Source organism: Eutrigla gurnardus (genome assembly GCF_963514095.1).
Source record: "Eutrigla gurnardus genome assembly, chromosome: 5".
NCBI classification, from domain to species: Eukaryota; Metazoa; Chordata; class Actinopteri; order Perciformes; family Triglidae; genus Eutrigla; species Eutrigla gurnardus.
Genome location: NC_139919.1, coordinates 13,725,138 through 13,745,977, shown reverse-complemented (window position 1 = coordinate 13,745,977; position 20,840 = coordinate 13,725,138). Strand labels below are relative to the sequence as shown.

At 39.6% G+C, this 20,840-nt stretch overlaps 1 protein-coding gene across 6 annotated transcripts in view; it reads left to right on the top strand.

Moving 5' to 3' along the window:
• The first annotated feature begins 2,968 nt into the window (after positions 1-2,968).
• gria2b (glutamate receptor, ionotropic, AMPA 2b) overlaps positions 2,969-20,840 on the top strand; it is a 48,141-nt gene continuing 30,269 nt past the window's right edge. For 5 of the 6 annotated variants that reach the window (XR_014597200.1, XM_084010150.1, XM_084010151.1 and 2 more), the window contains exons 1-2: positions 2,969-3,162; positions 3,295-3,435. Coding sequence is in view for 5 of the 6 variants with exons in the window: in XM_084010150.1 (XP_083866276.1) it covers positions 3,078-3,162; positions 3,295-3,435 (226 nt within the window). In the remaining variant the exon portion in view is untranslated. The remainder of the gene's footprint in view (positions 3,163-3,294; positions 3,436-20,840) is intronic. The other variant, XM_084010149.1, reaches the window with a different exon arrangement.

Sequence of the window (20,840 nt, the reverse complement as noted above, 5' to 3'; positions counted from 1 at the left end):
GGAGGCAGCACAGGATTCCTGAGACAGAATAACGTCTGTAGTGTCTGAAAGGTCACTGACTTGGATTGGAGCAGCTGTATTCATTAGCACACGTAAAATGTCCATTTTAATCTTGAAGTTTATTTGTGTAAATGAAGTCAAAGGTAAACATTGTCACACAGCCAGCAGTCACATGATTTGATTATGAGTTGCTCTCATTTCCATTCCTGAAAACTCATTAGAACGCTCCTCAGCGTCGCGACAGTCAAATTATCTCGCAGGCTTCATGTTCAGTGAATACGGTATGTGCTGCGAGATAATCAAACTGAAATTGCATTTCAATCTAGCAGCAGCAGCAGCAGCAGAGTGAATCCATGCATGACAGGGCCTTCAGACAAGGTCAACCTGATGAACATGTGTGGGTATGTGACGCGGTGGCAGCTGAGCGTGCTGTGTATTCTGCCACGAGGAGTGTTAACATTGAAACTGGCACCAGGCAGCAAAGGTTTGGACTCTCATTACTGTCGCTAGAGCAAAACCACACCTACATCCGATCCTTGCTGTAGGTTGGTTTATACGTTAGTAACCCACTACATAGGGTGCCGTGGCAAAAAAAGGCCTGTTGCTCTGACCGTCCTGCTATGTTGATTTGAATGGGAAGTTCTGTTTAAATTCTATTTTATTTCCAAGGGCTTCATTTTTCAGAACCGGAGGTTGCAGGCTGCTGAAAGCTTGCGTCGGGAGTTTCTGAATAATGTCCCATTAAATTCCAAGAAGGATCCAGGAAAGACCTCTGCATTTATCCTAAGTATAGGGAAAATAGAGTCCAGTTAATTAATTCCAACTAATTGCTAATACAACCTTGAGAAAAAAGCAGTTCCACTGAAGAAGTTAAATTTGCCTTCTGACAAGCACAAAATTCAACATGAAAGGTACAGATTCCGAATATCTGTGAAACTCTTTTCTCAATCAGCATCTTATACGTGACTCTAACAGAAACATTCTTTTCTGTTATTTTTCTTTGAGGTGACCATGGAAACAAAGTGATGCCACATTGTTAAATAAGCACAAGGAACGTCCAGGGAGCTTTAAATGGAACGTCTGACATCATTGTTATGGGATTATTTGGAATATACACACTTGTACAATAAAGAATTAATCTGATTTTGTAGTTCAATTTTAACCAACTGGATCATTGTTGTGAACACAGACTGTTTTCAGTGATGAATTTGTGATATTTGAGGCTCTCTCTCTCTCTTTTTATTCAGTTTAATTTTTAAATTATTTATGTATTTGAACTAGTTTAGAGAATCTAAACTGCTGACTTGTTTGCAACTTTTATGATCGTCTGCTTGTTTCTCGTCTTGTATCCACATAAATTGATGGCCAAAACAATTGACAAAACCACATCGTCCTCTAAAATCCCCCCCTACATACAGAGTTAAATGAAGCCAGCGTAACATGTGATGTGCTGTCCGTGGTGCTGAAATCCGACACACACTGTTGCTCCTAACTGAGCTCTCGCTGCCTCTCCGCCTCGTTAGCTTGCCCGCATGCTGTTATCTCACACTGTCCAACGATTAATATACATCTAGCCGGCTGTCTGAGATATGCATATCATAAAACAATGGGACAGGAATGGCATTTATTTCCTGTAAGCCATGAGGCTGCTCTCATCCATTTAACCCTGTCCTCAATGGCAGTTATAACCAGCTATAGATTTGCACCGGATTTGTATGCAGAGGGTAGAAATAAGCACTAGATCAAAGTTAAAGAGGAGATGCATTCCTGGAGGCGGTGAGTGATGGCCTCCAGCTGATGCACTTGATGAGGATTCTCAGTATGAAATGTTGGCCTTTAAGGTGTTTTAGAGGAGACTTGTTTTCCAGCTGACCAGAAAGCAAGTCTGATTCAAATTGCCCATGAAATGTTTTCGTCAAGTATTCACAATAGATGTTAAGATTGCAGATATCTTCAACTATCTTCCATGAAGCGTTCAGGGACTGTTAGAGGAGACACATTTGCGTGGTTAAAATCTGTAAACTATAAATATGCAACACATGAAGGCATCTATACATTTTTAGTGTTACTGGGGGAAATTATACTTCTAATGTCTGATACCTGCATGAAGTGATGTAGAGAACATTTTATCAGCTTTTTAAATTTGATTTGCAATAGGAGCTGAGCGTCTGCGCTACACATTAGACTTTTTTTTTTCTGGTCACCAAAAGTTGGAAAATGTTCACCTTGGTGATGTTCACCAAATGCTGTCACTTGTTACCCAGCTCCAATCTCAGTGGAAGAGGGGCAAATATCCTAAGGACATGATCAAATAGTATTATTATGAGTATTTTGTTGCTATGCTATGCTACTGTTTGTTGTTGTTTTTGCTTCTGCCATATTCTGCATTACAGCAACCATCATCTGACAAAAAACGAGTCATTATTTAAAGATAGTAACTAATTATGTTGAGAAGCAAACGCATGATTATATAGTTTGTCATACTGACTACAATGACTGGCTTCCATAGAGTGGGCTTCGACAAGTAATTATCACAGTAAAAGATGTGCTACTGCTGCAGTGTGATGCAAATACATTCAAGTCTGTTTATCTGTTTTGACTTTGACATGGACTCCATTGGGTTAGTGAGGACGGAAGGTTGGGTGAACACAGCCTAGGTGAGGAAGAGGTCTACTTCGCACTATAGCTGGACGTGCAGTGTGCACCCTTGACACCTAGTGGTTGGCGCTCGGTTTTTTCCGTCTCTGTCCGCCTTCTCATTAAGATTCCTCACTTGTGGGTGTGATGCTGAAAGGATCTCCGGCGCGCCGAGCGGAGACGCGCAGTGTCCCTGTGCGTTTGGAGGAGGTATCATCTGCCGGCAGGAGGGGAGCAGAGACAGCAGACCTACATTGCAGACGACCATTCCTTCACTGCTGGCTTCCTTTCACAGCAGAAAAAAAAAACGCACAGTGCTTTGCTGCAGATTTAAATTGTTTTCTCCCCAAAGGTGTCGATATGTGTCGGATCTAACATCTCAGGAGACGCCGAGGATTATCAAACTCCGCCCGGTGGATGTGGACACTTAAACTCTGGACATGGAAAAGATAGTGAATTTATCCCTGTCAGTTCTGCTGGTTTTATGGGGATGCGCGCTTGGAGGCTCGCCCAGTGTTCAAATTGGTACGTATCCACGAGTTAGAACACACTAGACTTGGATTAAAAAAACAATAATAATAAAGAAACGATTTTATGCGTAAAATGGTGAGAACACCTGTCTTACTCTTGTAGCTGATATTTGCATTTCGGTTTCAGGGGGACTCTTTCCGAGGGGCGCGGATCAAGAGTACAGCGCATTTCGGATAGGGATGGTTCAGTTTGGCACCTCGGAATTCAGACTGACGCCCCACATTGACAATCTGGAAGTGGCGAACAGTTTTGCCGTAACCAACTGCTGTAAGTGACAAAACACTCGCCCCTGTTCGTGTTCTCCATGAAGTGTGTTTGTGCCCATATTGTGCGTGTTTATGCGATGCGTTAGATGGGGAATCTTCTGAGCTGTCAGTGAACGCGTCGAGGCGTTTTGAGCCGAGGAGCGACGAGCATCGCGTAGGCAGGGGGAAAGTTGGTTTCCACAGTAACGCTCCAGTCAGTCACATCCATCCCGTTTTCATTCCTTCAGATTCCGAGATCAAACTACGCTGCAAACATATCGATCCCACTCTTTTCATCCGAGCGCCTTTTACACCGAATGACTCTCATTTAAGTGGAGAGACGGGAGATTGTACTTGATGTACACCAACCTGTTTCTTGAACCGAATGCCGTTTCTAATTGGCTATCGATGTCGCGATCAGACGTCCCCCCATCTTTAGTCCAGGGGAAATGAAAACCCACACTTGAAACAAAGAGCTCTCCATATGAATTATTTTTTACTCTCGTTTCTCGAGTTTAAAAGGGCGACATATGACTTGCTGAGATGGACATTTTTTTTTGCGGCGTGAAGCGATATCACGTCTTTTCTTGGCGCCTATAAGACGCACAGATTTACGCTGAGAGACGCTTCAACACGTATTAAGTCTATCATAATAATTAACAGGCCCTCAAATGAACGCCATGGCGCTTTGGGAAAACGCAGAGGATGAAAGACCAGATCACGACTCAAAAGACACCCAACACCTTAACGACACGGCTTTTTTCCCCCTGAGTTTCCTAAGAGAATGGTTTTAATAACGCGTTTAATGCATCAAAAGAACAAAGATGCTGGCAATTTAATTTCCTTTCAACATAAAGGCAGCCAAACGGGTTCTAAGGTCGCTGTTTTTAATAGCCGGCTCCACATTTCATTAGGCGGTTGCCAGGCGACTACTCCTCTCAACAGTCCCTTAAACATAAATCAAATGCTTCTGATTGGTGCGCGCGTCGGTCCAATCGATTTCATTACCATATAAAAGCTTCCTGCTCGGAGAGCCTCGTTGCATCCGGTAGATCACAGAGGCTCGTCGACGTCACATGCGAATGTCTTTGTCCCCCGTTTGCAAACATTCTGAAAAAGAGGGGTCTTTGCTGAGACTTGAGCATTTGTTGGAAGACGTAGTGTTTTCTTATTTACGGTTGACAGCAGTCTGTAGCCCACAGGCTCCAGAAAGGTCAGGGGTGAACCCGATGCTGCTTTTCATAAAGTAAACACACGCCACAGCATGAAGCACTTCTTGCAGAAAATACAAATCCACACCGGCAATTCTTTGAGCTCTTACTTTGGCATTCGGCTTATTAAGTGTGCACATATTTCCCTGAAGCTCCTGCACGGTGGTTTATGCTAAGCAGCTGACACTTGTGATATTTCACTCCCACTTCGACTTCAACGCGGCTCCACTTCACTTGCTGATGGGCTAACATTTAATGACTAAAGCCTGCACTCAGTCACCAGTGACCCTCAATGGACAAAGACACACATTGAAAATGAACAAATGAATGCAGATTAGATCTGTGAATAATGTCACATTCAATGTTGAAAAGGCTGCTAAAAAAAAAGGTGTGCTTGAACTCTACATACTCTAGTCGACTACTAGAGTGGGAGTTAGAAGTAGGGAGGGTGAGACGGGGTGGGGGGGGGGGGGGGGGTGCTTTAAGCCGGTAGATGGCAGTCTGCATCGCAACCCACCTTCTATGTGTAATCATAGTGCATTCACGCCACCACTTTGCCTTTTGTTAAAATGTACTTCATGAGGCAGCATGCTGTGGAGAATGAGCCGGGGACGTATTGAAGCTGACATGGCACATTGGAAGCTAAAACATGCTACGTTCTTGTAAGCTTCCTGTTGCGATGCTCACACACTCCATTAGTGAGGAGCTGCTGCACACCGAGGCTGTTTCAGGTGGGGGCCTTCATTTCGGACCCAACAAAAGCACTTTTGTCCTAAACGAATAGGGAGACGTGAGGGAGAATGTGAAACTAAAATACATGTTATTGAATTGGACTACGGGGGGCTGAGTGGCAGATTTGCCCTCACATTGTCGCCTCCTTAAATAGAGACAGAACAGATCTTTTTTGGAGCACTTAATCTTAATACCAGTCCTGACCAAACTGTGTCTGGAGGACAATGTATTGGAAGCGTCTCAGAACAAAACATCGATGCAGAACTCTCTTATTTTTTATTTCCTGAATTACTTTGTGTATTAATCTTTTATTTTCTTGGCGCTACAATATAATTCAGCAAAAGTCGTTGTTTAAGATCATTAAATAGGACTCAGATGACATGGATCTGTGACCCACAGTCAGATCACACTCTGGCTGTACTTGGCCTGCACAGCAGCATACTTAATCAATGGAGTGCGTCAGAGTCGGTGGGAGGTAGGATGATACATTCCTCCATCAATAACAGTTCATCTGGACGGGCGAGCATCTGCTGCCAAGACCAGGGGAGTCATTTGAACTGTGTGTGTGTGCATGTAAAGTGTGATATAACAGCACACAGTTGTATTGCTAGGTTGTCCACAGTTGCACCCAGAGGAATACATCGAAAATATTCTTTCTTCAGACTTCCTAGAATAGATGTCCTCTGAGACTCCATGACTAATCCACATCAAACATGACACTGCTGTTTAAAATTAAAAAAATCATATATATGGTGCATGTTGAATTTATGGGGTCCTGTTAGTGTTTGCTGTTGCATTTTTCGACTTTCAAATAGAGCATTTTACGAAGGGTTTATAAGCCCTGACTAATAGTTTAATAGTGCTTCATACAGGACAGCAATTATCCATGAATCAAGACATACTTTTTGGTTGCCAGGTTATTACATCTTACCATTAATAAATCCATTAAATACAACCATTTTTGGCATTCCATGTCAGAAAGTGGTATTTTCTATATTTATATGGGAGACATGCCAATGTAGACATTATGGTTAATAGTGGAGTATTCCCTGGTCAGCTGTATTGTACAGCCATTTAGACATGAGGCGTCTGATTCAGCCGGTGAAAGGTGGTGCGGTGTCTTCTCTGTTATGGTTTAAAAGCTGCAACCTAAAGACGGACACAGCCCCGGGTAAACAGCTCTGAAGTGAAGCTGGAGAAAAGTACCCTTGATGAAGTCATCAGGGTTGTCTCAGCTTGGCTTGGACATCCAACACTTATGACATAAAACCCTTTGCATTCGGGACATTTCACTAGAAGATGAAGAAATATGGTGGCATTTGCAGCGAGGGTCTAATGAAAGACACTATGAAGTTGCATTATGTGAAATGCAGGAATTAGCATTTTTAAGAACTCTTATATATTATTTGGAACAATAATATATCTGCTAGATATTTTGACCATTTTTTTGTGTGCCTTTTGCATATCTCCCACGTACATAGAAGAAAAATACTATGCTTATTTCATAGATTCAAATGAGACAAGATTGTCATTGCAAAGCATGACACCTTTTCTGAAAACTTTTGCGTGCATCATTCTCATAATCTTTATTTTCTAATTAGTCATACCACCCCGAAAAACTGCACCACAGGATTTGTGAAATAAGTTCATAAATCACTAGATAATATCCACCAAAATGGACCAACCACTGATTAATGCTAGCAAGCAGTAGCTGATCTACAGTAGGGATGAACTTGTCCTTTAATGCAGTGATAAGCATTTATATTACACTGTGCACCTGGCCATGTGCCAGATTCAACTTTAGATTCTGCTATAGCATACTCCCATGCTTTATGTCTTCCTGCCCACCTTTTTCAAAGGAAAACACTCGTCCTCCATTGAGAGCTGCATGCAGTTTGAGGTCACCGACAGCCGGCCGGCGATTTAACACTTCAAAGTTCTAGTTTGTCACGGTTGAATCACGTCATACTGTAATTTCATGCATCTACATGCACATAGCATCTCACGGACGCACACATTCAGGGTCTTTGCTGAATGATCAAAAGCTTAAAAACGACCATATATGCGTAGCGGAGCATTGGTTATCGCCAATTTGTTGGTCACACTTAATTAAGAGCATTCTCCTCCATTGCAGAGGGAGCTGTGAAATATTAAATAGGCCTGGGAGCTGGCCGGTCAGAAAATGAGGCTAAAGAACCCTCTGTGGATCTTTTCCTTGCCCTGAATACAGCCCCGAACCGAGCCCTTATCACTCTGTCCTCAAAAAACACAAGACTGAGATAGCATCGGTTACAGCGTGATTCACAGGCTCTCGGCAGGAAGTCTCCTCCTGTTTCGTATCCAATGACTTACTTTGCTCGGTGTCTTTGAGGAAGGTGGCTCAAAGCACTCTTTGCCCAAAGCTAGGCAGGTAGAAAACTTGTTTTAAGCTAGAGTAGGACCTTAAAATGATGATTCATTTAGGAGATGGACTGTCGAAACAAGGGTAAACTTTGTTTCCCCCCTGGCTTTAAGAGAGTCACTAGGGGTTTTATGTCTCACTTAAAAAATGCACCGAATCACCAAAAGTGTCAATAACACAATCTAAAAGACAATTTTACGTAAATAACTTGTCATGAAGTTGACTCTGTTTTCAGGCATGAAACTTACTGTTAATAGTACAATCGTTTCTGCATCTCTACTCGTTAAAATAGTATCATTGCAAATATTTTTGCAACATTTTTCCATTTCATTATATGATATTTTTCATTCCATTTAACAGCAGCAGGTTATAATTCACTACTGGATGCACAATTGATGCAATATGGAGTCACCTAACAGGCTTTCATTGCCAGATGGAGGGTCCCATCTTGCAGCTGAGCTAGCATGCAGCACAGAAAACTGATTCATTCACCAGGAAATGGGTTAGATTCATTCATTTACAGTGTCACAGTGTAGAATTGGCATCTTATATGCGGTAGCAGCACTACATGTCTCCTCCAGCCACAAGACTGATTTATTTGCATTTCTTTGGTTGGCAGAGATCCAGAGATTGTCTTGTCATAACACAGATCCTTATCCTAAAGCGATACAACCAAAAGTTTATCCTTGGCCCTTTATCGAGATGTCCCCACCCATATCTTTCATTTGAAAAACAAGAACAACTCGTTCATTCTCCTGCAGCCTTTTATCAAGCTCTAAAAGCGTGTACAGCGACAGCAGCGTCAACAGCAACAACCATTTACTCTCAGTGTTTCAGCGTGTGGATAAGTGAGGTTTCAGAGGAGGGATGTCGATGGATGCAGACGTTAAATCCATCATCAGAGTCAGACACTGTGTCACCGAGAGGCAGGCTGGCAAGAATGATTATAGATCAGCTGTCATCTAGGAGGCATCATTGATATGATGAAGAGCATCCTTTCACAACTGCATCCATTAAGCTTGTGGTTGGATATTCAGTAGCAGCTTAAAGATGCATAAAAACATAAGCAGCTTGTCATATTTAAAACATTTAAGTCATTTGGACATCACCGTAGGGAAATATATATACACATTTCCTTAACCAGCAGTTAACATAACTGTAGCTGACAATTAATGGGATAAAACACCTGAATAAAGTTCACTAAAAAAATGTCTAGCCTTTTTTCATGGCTATCATCAGCAGATGGAATACAATTTTAACAATTTGTTTGTTTGAACAAACAACAAACATAACTTAACTAAAACTCATTGAAATACTAGTTAGCAAAGGAGATGATTTCTATGTTAAAATATTTTTCAGAAATAACACAACATTAAAACATGGCTAGCTTTTCACAAACAATATCACAAGTATTTAGGTTGATATGAATCTGACACTGAGTGTTGGTGTCAAATCAACAAAGACATTTCCTTTAATTCATAGAATAACCTTTTCTGCTGAAGAGAGACGCTCATTAATATGCACAGAGGAGAATATGTCCTTCCATCATCCTGGTGATTAAGATTTGATCCGGTAGCCTTGTCTGGTCTAACAGGGTTTTCTTGTCAAACCTATTAGGGTGTGTGTGTGTGTGTGTGTGTGTGTGTGTGTGTGTGGTGGTGGGGGGGGGGGAGAGAGAAGAGAAAGGGAAAAGGAAGAAATAGGAAATGATGAATAAATAAGACATGACAGAATTACTTTACAGTGTGATCAACGGAGCAAAAGTGCAGTGAACAGACAGACGTGCCTGCGTTCTCCGTGTTGTTCTAATGTTCTGTGTCTATAAATGTAGAGTATTGCCTTTAGGCTGGCGGTGTTTACAAATACGACTATGGGGGAAAAGCCTAGCAGTGTGTAGAGTGGTAACCCAATAATAAGGACATTAATCTATTAGTACTTGGAAAAAATGACATGTTTGTTCTACGTAATGATGAAGTATAACGTTTCCTCATGTAGCGCTGTCCGGCATCTACCGTGTTCTGACCTGCGTAACCTTTCTTTAAACTGCGTGCGTTACAAACCTACAGTGTCATGCCTCCAAAGGACCCAGTACATAAACATGGAGGGCTGATGAATAGGCCTACATTTCCTCATTTTTTTCAGCCCTGTCTCTTCACTTTGTGCACTTAATTTGGAGCTTTGATCCACTTGAAGCATCTCTTAATGTTGTCAGCAGTGCTGCTAAGCATTGTCTGTTTCGCAGACAGTGCTTTTGTGCTCCAGTAAGAGCTTGTCCCCTGATGGTCTGCCTGCTCAAACAAAAGGTCTCATCCAGCCAAGACATCTCAGCAGATGTTGGCTTGTCAGTACCATTTTCTTCCGTTGCACAGAGCCTTTTTTTAAAAATACAACATTTATAACACCGTCTACTTCCTCTGGTCATCCAGCAATAAAAAGGAATCAATCGATTTCTTCACATTACAAGGATGTGATGTTGCATTTTAGGGGTTGTCTACTTTTATGGTTACTGAGGTAATATGCATGTGGATGGAAAGTCATGGCAATTTCAAAGCAAAAACCTAAAATGTTAACAAGAAAATATATATTAATATGTGGCATGTCCCATGGCTGCTTTGCATTCTAGTCTATTGCAGCTAAAGTGATGTCCTAGTCTTTTACAATAGGTATCTGAATTTTTCTTATTTTTGATGTGTAAGGATCTACTCCATAATTTAATATTTAACACCTCAATTTACTCTCATATATTATTGCTGGACATTCATTTGAAAGCAATACATTAGTGCCAACTATTAGTCAGAGATTCAAACCTACTATGAATAAGATAATAACTTGACAAAAGCCATATGTCACATTCAAGCATTAGTTTTTTCACTTGAGGTGGATTTTGAATGCCAAAATAAATTCTGATGGAGCTAACGTTTAACTCACACAAGTGATTATTTGTTTCTGCTGTATTCGCTTCAAACCATCCAATGCAAACATGCTAAATTCTCATTTCTTTTTTGGCACAGCATGATACAAAGCACGCCACAACGAGAGAATACCATTCTGGAAAGATGAGGAATTCATATGCCATCAAATGTAGAGTCTGCACCCTGAAAGCTTGTTTGGTGCTTTATATTTAAGTAATGTGTGTTTAACCTGGCTGCTGGGCAAATTCCCCATTGTTTTTTCAGCTAACGTACACATGCGCCTCGACTACCTGGCTCTGAGGATGTTTGTTAAAGGAACTATGGGTGTTTGACCGAGGCCATAGTCTGTGTGCACTTTCTTTGAACAGGGATGAAACAGGATCGTTTATCTTCATTTTTTAAAAAAAGTTTTAGTGTAGTTTTTACAGTTTTTTTTATGGTGGCTATGCAGCAGATGTTTCATTGTGTCTTCATGTCAGGATGGTTTGTGCGGGGGATGTTTTGATGCTCTTCTGTGTTTCTGTTTTTTCGTGTGGTTTTGGTCCATTACCCTGCTGCTGTCAGAGATAAGAAAAAAAAAGGAAAAGAGAACAGTCTGTTCCAACTTGTAAGGTTATTATTATGGCATTTCAAAATCAGATACACCTAGCAATAACAGCTGGTGTCAAAAAGGTGTCCAAGAATAAGATTACAAGATTTGCTGGTTAAAATGCTCTAAAATTAAACCGCGTTCTCTGTTTCAAATCTGTTTTGGTTTCAGCATATTTATTTCATATAATCAGTGTAATCTTGGCAAATCCTTTCTGTGCAGAAAAAGTGATTTGGAGTAGCATTGATTGTCACAGATGACTTCTCTGCATCTTGTCGATTAAATAATTCCATTTGCAACGGTAGCATCCCCATTCAATTATTGAGTGATGGCTACGGTGGCAGCAGCCTGAGCCAAGACGCCACAGACTTTGAACTGTAAATTGCATTAACTTTTTAGCTAATGTGTCCTTAACTACAAGCAGGGACATTGTTTTATCGTGCAACAACAAACCTGACTGGCCATTTTAGAATTTAAATGGTATGATCTTTTATTTTTATACAAGAAAATACTGGCTTGTAAACTACAGTTACATTGTGTCTCGTTGTCCCTGCCAGACCCCTGTCAATCATAAAGTGGCTCAAAGAGGCTTCAAGGGTAAATGCTGGAGGCTTCCTCTTTCAAAAACAGCAATAATTGAATATATATATATTAACAGTAAAGATGCTCTTCTTCTTTGTGATGGTGGTAGTTGTATTCAGCAGAAATGGTAACAATGCTATTTGGAAAGCACTTCATATTTGTGTAGATTTGAGCAAAATATAGGGCAGCATACCTATCTATCAGAATGGACTACTACCTCTATAAATGTAGTTATAGTGAAAATGTCCATATTGTCTACCTGAATGTAGTGTGTATTCATCACTGTCACCCTCACATGCTCAGATAGGGTTAAAGTCTGAACAGTATAACCAATTCAACCATAAGGAAAGACAAGAATGTTAAAAGGTGTTTGGACAAAATCATTAGCTGGACGATGACATTGACGGTTAGAAGGAGACAACAAAGCAAATACGAGTGAAACATGATGAGGCAGAGTGAGGTAGGACTTCGGCCAGCGGCAGGTGAGATCATTGTATATTACAGGTGTCTGAAAGAGAGAGCACACAAACAGACACACTTTCAGAGCTTATTCACCCGCGTTCAGCAGCCAGGCAGAAAGTGTTATGTTTCAGCAGGCAGGAGTCCGGACTGACTACCAACTGTCGGCTCTTATTTAAACCCGGTGAAACTTGAATAAAAGTAAGGTTCCTCATGGCTCTCAGTCAGGAACAGGATGGGTGTTGGGCCTATGATGCTGCTGTCAAGTCCAGCACAAGCATTCAAAAATGACAAAAGCTGAAAAAAACAGCTCCACATCTCCCCTGTTGTGATAAAACAGCAGGGGAAATGGTGGGAAGAGAGGGCAGCTGCATGAATTATCTGACATTTTCTGATTTTACCATTTTCTAGCCGGAAAGAAAACTGACTAATAGCATTTCATCCAATAATATACATCCAAATGTTGACCTTTTGTTCTCTCTTAGCACTATTGGATTTCAGATTTAATACAAAACATGGATTTTCAGAGTTGTTTAACATTGTTTCTACTTGCAAGCTGATCACATTTATGGCACTTTTACAAATACAGTTCATGAACAGTCAGAAAAAACTCAAAGAAAGATTAATAACTTCTGAATCCTATTTCAGCCCATCAGGACACAGTTCATTGTTTATCTTGTTAGGTTTAGTTAAGTTCGATGATGTGAATTAATTAGACGGCATTTAAGCAATATGTATTTAAATAAACTAGTATTTCAGGAACCTTCAGTGATAGTGTGATAATTTGGTTTACCATGGAAATTCAGGCCACAATAATTGTAGGATGGCATATGGATGCATTCCCAGTCTTAATTAGATGTCATGGCAATCTTGCCAATAGCTGTCAAGAAATGTCACCAACAAACACATCACAATGTCATTGTAGCGCTAGAGTCAGAAAATCAAGACATTAAGTTTCCTTGAATGTCTCCATGATCTATCTGGTTTAGATATTTCAGTCTGGACCAAAGTGTTGAAACAGCTGACCAAAGGGCTATCACCAGTCTGATAACCAAGCAGATAAACCAGATAATAATAGGCATGTTAAGTAGATTTTACTTTCTGACGAGTCCAAAAATAATCTCAATAGAAGGAAATTGAAGATATTTCTGACAAAGATTTTGGAAATGGAACAAGAGGACTTTATAGCCATCACAATGCTCATTTATTGTTGATTCATTATCCAGACATCATTAGAGATTATTGGCTCGGTTTATCATCAACTCAGCCACATTAAACTGCTCAATTGAGGAAAGTGAGACTAAATAGAGTTTAAACAGCAAAGTACATATTGAGAGAAAAAACATCTACAATCCACAAAATGAGAAAATATGTGTCATGGTCCATTGTTTTCTTAACATAACAAATTATGTGTTGTCTCGTGCACAACAAAGCAGCCTCTTTCATATTTGTATGAAAATTCCTCCCAGTAAGGAAGACATCAAATGAAACTGCAACCTCAAGCTTACTTTTTAATGCTTCCTTTATTGTTGAAAAACCACCTCTGGAAGGTCACAACTCTTCTCCTCACTACTTCCTTTTGAAGTAGTGGTGTAATCTCCATTTTTTTCAACAGGAGATTTCACTGGTACTTATTCAAAGCTCTGACAATGTCAAAAGTGTTTTAAGTTGTACAAGGGCAATATATTTTCATTACAAACTCATCAAATACTGAGGGTCGGTCATTGGCCCTCTACTTCAAACTATGACACTTATGTTTCTTATGTGAATGGTGTCTTTTTAAAATAAACTTCTGTCTTCACAGGAAGTAAGGGTTTGGCAACAAATCAACTTCGTTAGCTGAGGAAAATATTGTGGTTTGTTGTTAACTTGACTGACTAACAACTCAAGTGACTACAGAGTGACTCATGATGAGCGACTCAGGTAACAAATGACTAATGGGTTATGTAACTAAGGAATTCCGTGAAAAAGTAGGTTAAAACTTTCACAAAGAAAAGGAATAGTAGTCTCCTGGGTGAAAGTCCTGTGTTTGTTTAACAACACAAAAGTTGACTTTTGTGAATTTCATACTAGGTCAGTGGCACAAACGCTAAAAGACGCTAAAGGGTATCTCTGTGAGTCCGTATCAAACGATGAGAGGCACTGATCAAGTTGGGTTATTTGCCAAGTTGGGACTGAGAACCACTCGACAAGGTAGGACTGTGTGTTGTAAACAAAGCCATGATTCTCAGGCGATGATATCTTAAACTCAGTCTGATTTGTAATGCAGATAACAATCAGTGTGAATCTCACTTTTGACATTAATAAATTATTAATTATGCCATATCCTCTGTTACCCTACAGTTTTCAACTTTTGGCCAGTAATTACAGTGTATTATATATTTTTTACATGGTAGTACTGTATTTGAATCAGCCTTTATATTTACTATTTATAATAATTTCCATTTTGCCATCTTTCACAGAGGTAAACTCACTGGTGACTATTTGAGATTCAGTCATATGACCACAAAAGCAACAAAACAAATTATTTGATACATTTGTAAATGTAAATATAATGAGTAATAGTATTTTTGGTAAAAAATTAAACTCAGAGCAAACGATTAGCGTGACACTATTGTTGTACTAATGTAATTTCTGCTGTGTAATTGAAAATTATTCTGAATGTATCGTGAGCTATTAAGAGTAAGAGAATTCTGCCCTTTCTCATAAATATTAGGATAATTTCTTTATCCTAATATGGTAATGAAATATCCACACCTCACCGCATGTGTATTCTAAAATTACTATTTTAGCATTATTCACCAAATTGAATGCCATTTTTTAAATTAAAAAAAAAAACACAAAAAAATGTCACATTTACTGTATTGTACATTACTGTACAATGAAAGTATTAAAATGAATGTTTGCTGGATAGATGGTTGTGTTAAGGTCAGCAACAGAAGGAGGAGCTAAGGGCCATGGAAAAGGAGTCAAATGGAGAATCTGAGCTGATGAGAGGCTTGGGGTCATGTTTAGCTAAGCCAGTGAGGCAATAGTCACCCTATAGAAAGGAAATGTGAGACACACAAGAGAAAAAGGGTTTGGTACACCCAACATCTTATCAATTTTTTACGATGTTCCTGAAAATATTAAGATTCACTTCACCTTTGATATAGAAAATAATCTGAACAGGAGCCATTATTCTGTCTTTGCTCTGCTCCAGCTCTCTGAGTTTGTACTCATGCATCTTCAGCAAACCCTCGGTGTCTGGTTGCTATGGCAGCTGCTCCCTCAGATGCTGGATGAAGGCGTGTTTTTATAGACGTAACTAATTTTGCTCAGGCAGGTTCCAAGATCATTAGAACATAGCAGCAGATCTAAAGTCTACTTTGGTTTTTCCGCTAAAGGTCAGAGGACACACGATATGTTTTATTACAGGAGGCAGATGGAATGCGAACAAAGTAGCTGTGTGTGATGTATGGGCCGACTTCACAGAATCAATAAGGCTGCAGAATTCTCTATTGTGCATAGTGGGATGGATCGGTGGGCTCGTGCAAAGCAACACTCTCTTTCCACACACACACACACACACACACACACACACACACACACACACACACACACATATATCCAACAAAAGCACTGTGTAATTATTGAAAATAAGCTTCAAATTTTACTTGGTTTGGTGTTACTTAATCAGATTTAGTCACTGAATGAAACTTAATTTAAAGATGGTTAACCCTAAAACCCACTTTCACAAAGAATTTCCCTTGCTTCCTTACAAGATACCAAGTAAGCTAGCTGCTATATGCTAGAAACACACACACAAGTCTTTTAGTATAGAGAACATTCATCAGACTGTTCTTGTGAAACCTATATCCTCAATCCACAGCCTCAGTCAAAAAGGCTCCAGGAACCAGGTCAGTGAACAAAGGGAGTTTGGGAGAAAGAGAAAAGACAGAGAGGAATAGGATGGGAGGAGGGGGAGTAAGAAATTGATAAGAACCAAGCTTTACTGTTCTTCTAGAGACCAGCTGTCTGAAGAGCTGCCCGAGAGCAGAAAAAAAACTCCCATTGCACCTCGCTGGTCCACAGTGACACCTTCCAGAAGTCTTCCTATCGGCCACTCAAGAGCGTGACTGAGACCTGTCACCCAAGGCAACAGCTTGCCGAGCTACAGTACATCAATTGCTCTATCATCAATGAAATAATTTCATAATTAAGATTTTTAGTCGTGAGTTTGTTGTGTCATATCGGAGATGAGTTTTCAAACACATGAGTTTGTCAATTTTGAGAAATCATTTTCTTGAATAACTGAACACCTCAATCATTTGTCTCAGTTCTTCAGTAGCTTTCAGAAAAATGCCATTTAAAGCCTCAACGCTACATGAAATGACATGTTGTGGTTAATATCTTTTGCAGTGTAGACTAGAAGGAGCATGGCTGAAATATGTTACCCTGGCAACAGACTACAGAGGGAATTAAATGAAATCATGTTGTTATGGGCTGCAGACAAAGCGCTTAGAAGTTATAAAACACTGCCTACACTCCATAAATTTGACAAGTTATTGACACATATTTAGCCTTAAGTTTTGCAGGTCCCAGCTCATTGAAGTACATACAGTCTTTTATAATCATTTAACCTGAAGAAATCCTTTGGGAATTTTGCGAATAGGAATTCAGCTGAGAGCTAAACAATGTATTAATTGAGACGAGAATAGAAGATGAAAGTCAAAATTGTTCTTGTGTCAGAGCCTGAAGTCAGGAACATATCTGTCTGAGGTGTAAAGATAAGGACGCATATACTTAATAAAGAAAGTCTGGTACAACAAGAGGAAGACAGCAGTAATTTTGATTTGAAAAAGCATATTTGAGTTGTCTTTGCTTCATTGTTAGACAGACAGAAGGACTCTGAAAGGCCTTGTTGAGCCATAACATGCTGTCCTTTCTAAATGCATGAAAGGTATCTGCTGTATAGGATGCGTTAAACACATTTTTATAGTATTTTATCAGGAAAGTATGGCATTTAGATGAAATATGTTCTACAATGACAAGGAATAGTTCTCTTGCTCATGTAAATGGTGGTGCTGGCAGGCAGATTTTGTCACCTTTGGGCTGAGCCGGACTAGCTGTCTTTCACTCTTTCTGCTACATGTAGCTGCATACTTATCATACAGACATGGGAGTTATTTCAATCAAGGAAAATGTGTATTTCCCAAAATGTCAAAACTTCTATTTATTCACAAGGTTTGAGTTGGCTTAACATAACTGTGAAAACATTAGTCATCATTTAGTTATCGGGAGCAGATATTGTTCAAAGCGTAATCAGCCTTATGTTTAATACAAAACGATTTGCTGATGACAATGCCTCGTACATTGCTATGATTTTTTTTAGATAGGTTGATAAGGTTGCCTCTAGAATATTAAAGTCTACACTCATGGATGATGAACGTACCCAAAGACCAACAACAACTTTTGCAATTAAGAAAACAACATTTAATATCAAAGGAAGAGGCTTGACAATAAACATCTTTAAAGGTCTACTGTGTAAGATCTGGTGGCATGTTGGAGGTGGTCAACATAGTATTTCCTTGAAGCCTGAAAGTGACACATTCCTAATCTTAATCTAATTTTAACATCTGGTGCCAGCCAATTTAGAAATCCCACACAGGTTGCTTTTGCACCGGCCACGTGGGTTGTTCTGGAGGGTACTGGCAAACCACCTAGTTTATCCAGTTTTTTTTTCAGGTATATAAGATCAAAATCTAGCCATGCAGCAACTATATCAGTGACAAACTTGCTCAGGTTGCTCTGACAAACGGGGTGGTGGTTTTAAGTCGCCTCTCCAACTGGTGACAAATCAGTTTTACATAAAAGTCCCAAAGCCCAGAGGCCTTTTCTCTATGGTGAGAACAGGGGTGCTGGAGAGGGTGAGATATCTAACAGTCAGTTCTGCTCGTTGTGACTCGACTGCTGCTGATCATCACCACAGTGACGTGGTCTGTGTGTGTGTGCGTGTGTGTGTGTGTGTGTGAGTTAGAGAGTGTTAAACTGACTCATCATTTTAATGCTCTGGGCCTTTGTTGATCTTCCTTAAATATCAGATAGTGTTGTCCACTGGTGATTCAATGCCTGTTGTATAAAAATGTTTACAGTCATGTTTCAAACTCATTCCGGTGGCTTTAAGTGACTATATACTTTATACTATGGTATAAATGTTGGTTCAGATGGTTATATGATAATTAAATCACACTGTCTTAAAGCTTAAATATGGTAGCAATCACATTTAAACATACAAATAATATTAATTAAATAATGATGTGATAATCAAACATTGGTGTACACGTGTAGATTGTAGGATCTCATTAGAGATGATCAAACTAAATTAATTTACAAAGATGTGAACACAGCAATAAAAAAGTTTGCCAAAAGAGTAAACTACAAGAATCTGCCATAAAACTTCACACCGATGCAAGGCATATTGGATGTGAGCTAAATTCGGGGGGGTTTATTAGCAGTTGATTTATGCAAATTTAATCTTTGATCAGTGACAGAGCAGTAATGTAAACAGTGATGGAGATGCCTTCAGTGCTATGGTGGTGAAAATGAGGTCAGCTAACTGGGACAGCTAAATATATTGCACTGGGTGCACCTTCTCTTTGGAAGGTGAAACACAGAGTCAGAGTCACTGCTGGGACAAATTTAACATGCTGGTGATAATGAGGTGATTAGGACCTTTTGATTGACCATAGACTCTGTCCAGAGTGCATATACATCTATGGTGCAAATAATGTACAGGACCTACTACAGGAACATTTTATGACTTTGTTTGCTGCAGGACTCTCTACAATTACAATACTGTATACAGTACATCCATGGAAAATTCCAGTGAAGTCAGTGATTTAGAAAACATTACTCTGTTGAATGTATGCCATTCTCAACATACTAATTTAATTAAGAATGTATTTTACAAAATATATGAATGAATCAGCAAAATTAACAATGCTTTTGAGATGTAAATCTCTTATTCTACTGTCTAATACCACCAGGTATTTAATCAACTGTGGGATATGTTTACTTTAAATGTGGCTTTTAAAGCTACCTCGGATGATCCAATCAACTAAAAGCCCAAGCAACCTCACAGATAACTTAATAAAAGTCCAAAACCTTGGATGGCAAATTGGTTTCTCCACTTTCAATCAGACAGACATTTAACCTGTCATGTGTGTGTGTGTGTGTGTGTGTACAGCTATATCTTATGAATACACTTTATGTTTCACAGTTGACAAATTTATTGGTTCACATATGAAAGAATTAAAAACTTGCAAGAGGATTTTTAGACCAACCAGCTCACACCAACAGACAAACACAGATAAACAAGTGGACATGCAGTGTGTTATACTACTGTTAACTACAATGTCAATATTACAAGTCTCCAAGGCCATAGTGTGTTTATCTTGCTTAAACATTCCCAGATTAAGTGAGAACTACATTATTTTTCATTGTATCTTCCAACAGAAAGATGGAGAGGGAAAATTGGGTCTATACAGACCCAGCAGTGAGCAATTATACGATTTGTTTCAACATGTTGCTCATGGTGACTAATTATGGTGACCTCATCAACACTAGGAACAAAAAAGACTTACCCAGTAAGTTCTTTAACAGACTGTGTTTGGAGGAGGATTTCTGAGCAAAACCTCCCCGGTTTCATTGAAAAGCGGTCAGATGTGACTGAGACTTAATGGCTTTTTCAATAATCCCCACTGTTGCTTTTTTCGGCTGGCGTTTCTTTCTTAACTAAAAAATTCTAAATTCCTTATTTGAGAGGCACAGATGTAGATGTCTGGTCCATTAAAAACATCTTGCTATCTGTTATTTTTTTTTTTTTTTGGCTTTCAAAGCCAGCAAAAATCCTCTCTGAACAGCCGCTGCATGGAGAAATGGGGAGGGCATTGGCTTCTGGATGTGAATTACCATATTTGGTTATAACGTAACATGTTGTCAAACTGTTCACTCTGGCATAAGCTGCAGCAGAGTCATGGGGGGATATCCAGTCTTCAAGCCTGAGCTCAGAGAGTTTTAATCCTGGGCAAACTCAGCAAGCGCAAGTGCCAGCAACGAAAGCTTTAGAAACATGACAATGGACAGTCGTCACACAGAGACAGAGAGCAACTCTACAGCTCTATTAGCTTCAGTGGGCAGCAATGAGAGATGCTAGAATACATTGATTCTGTTCTACAAATTCATGATAAAATGTGCTTCTTTTTACTTTAATAACAGATGTGAGCTTTGTATAGCCAAGGCATGCAACTCCCATCATTATTAACACAGAATATGACATGAACTAACATGACCTTCTATTGTATCTGCTACAGTAGATAATCTGAAGTAATAAAGCCAATGCAATGCTGCAGAATAAAGGATGATATGGATAGCTATCTCTTGGTGAGAAGTAGGCACAGAGTTTTGAGAGTGTCAAACAGCTTTGTCTAGACAGAGCACCATACAGTATCATCAGTCGTTTTACCTTTTCTTTTCCAAGTTAAAATTGTATTTATAATA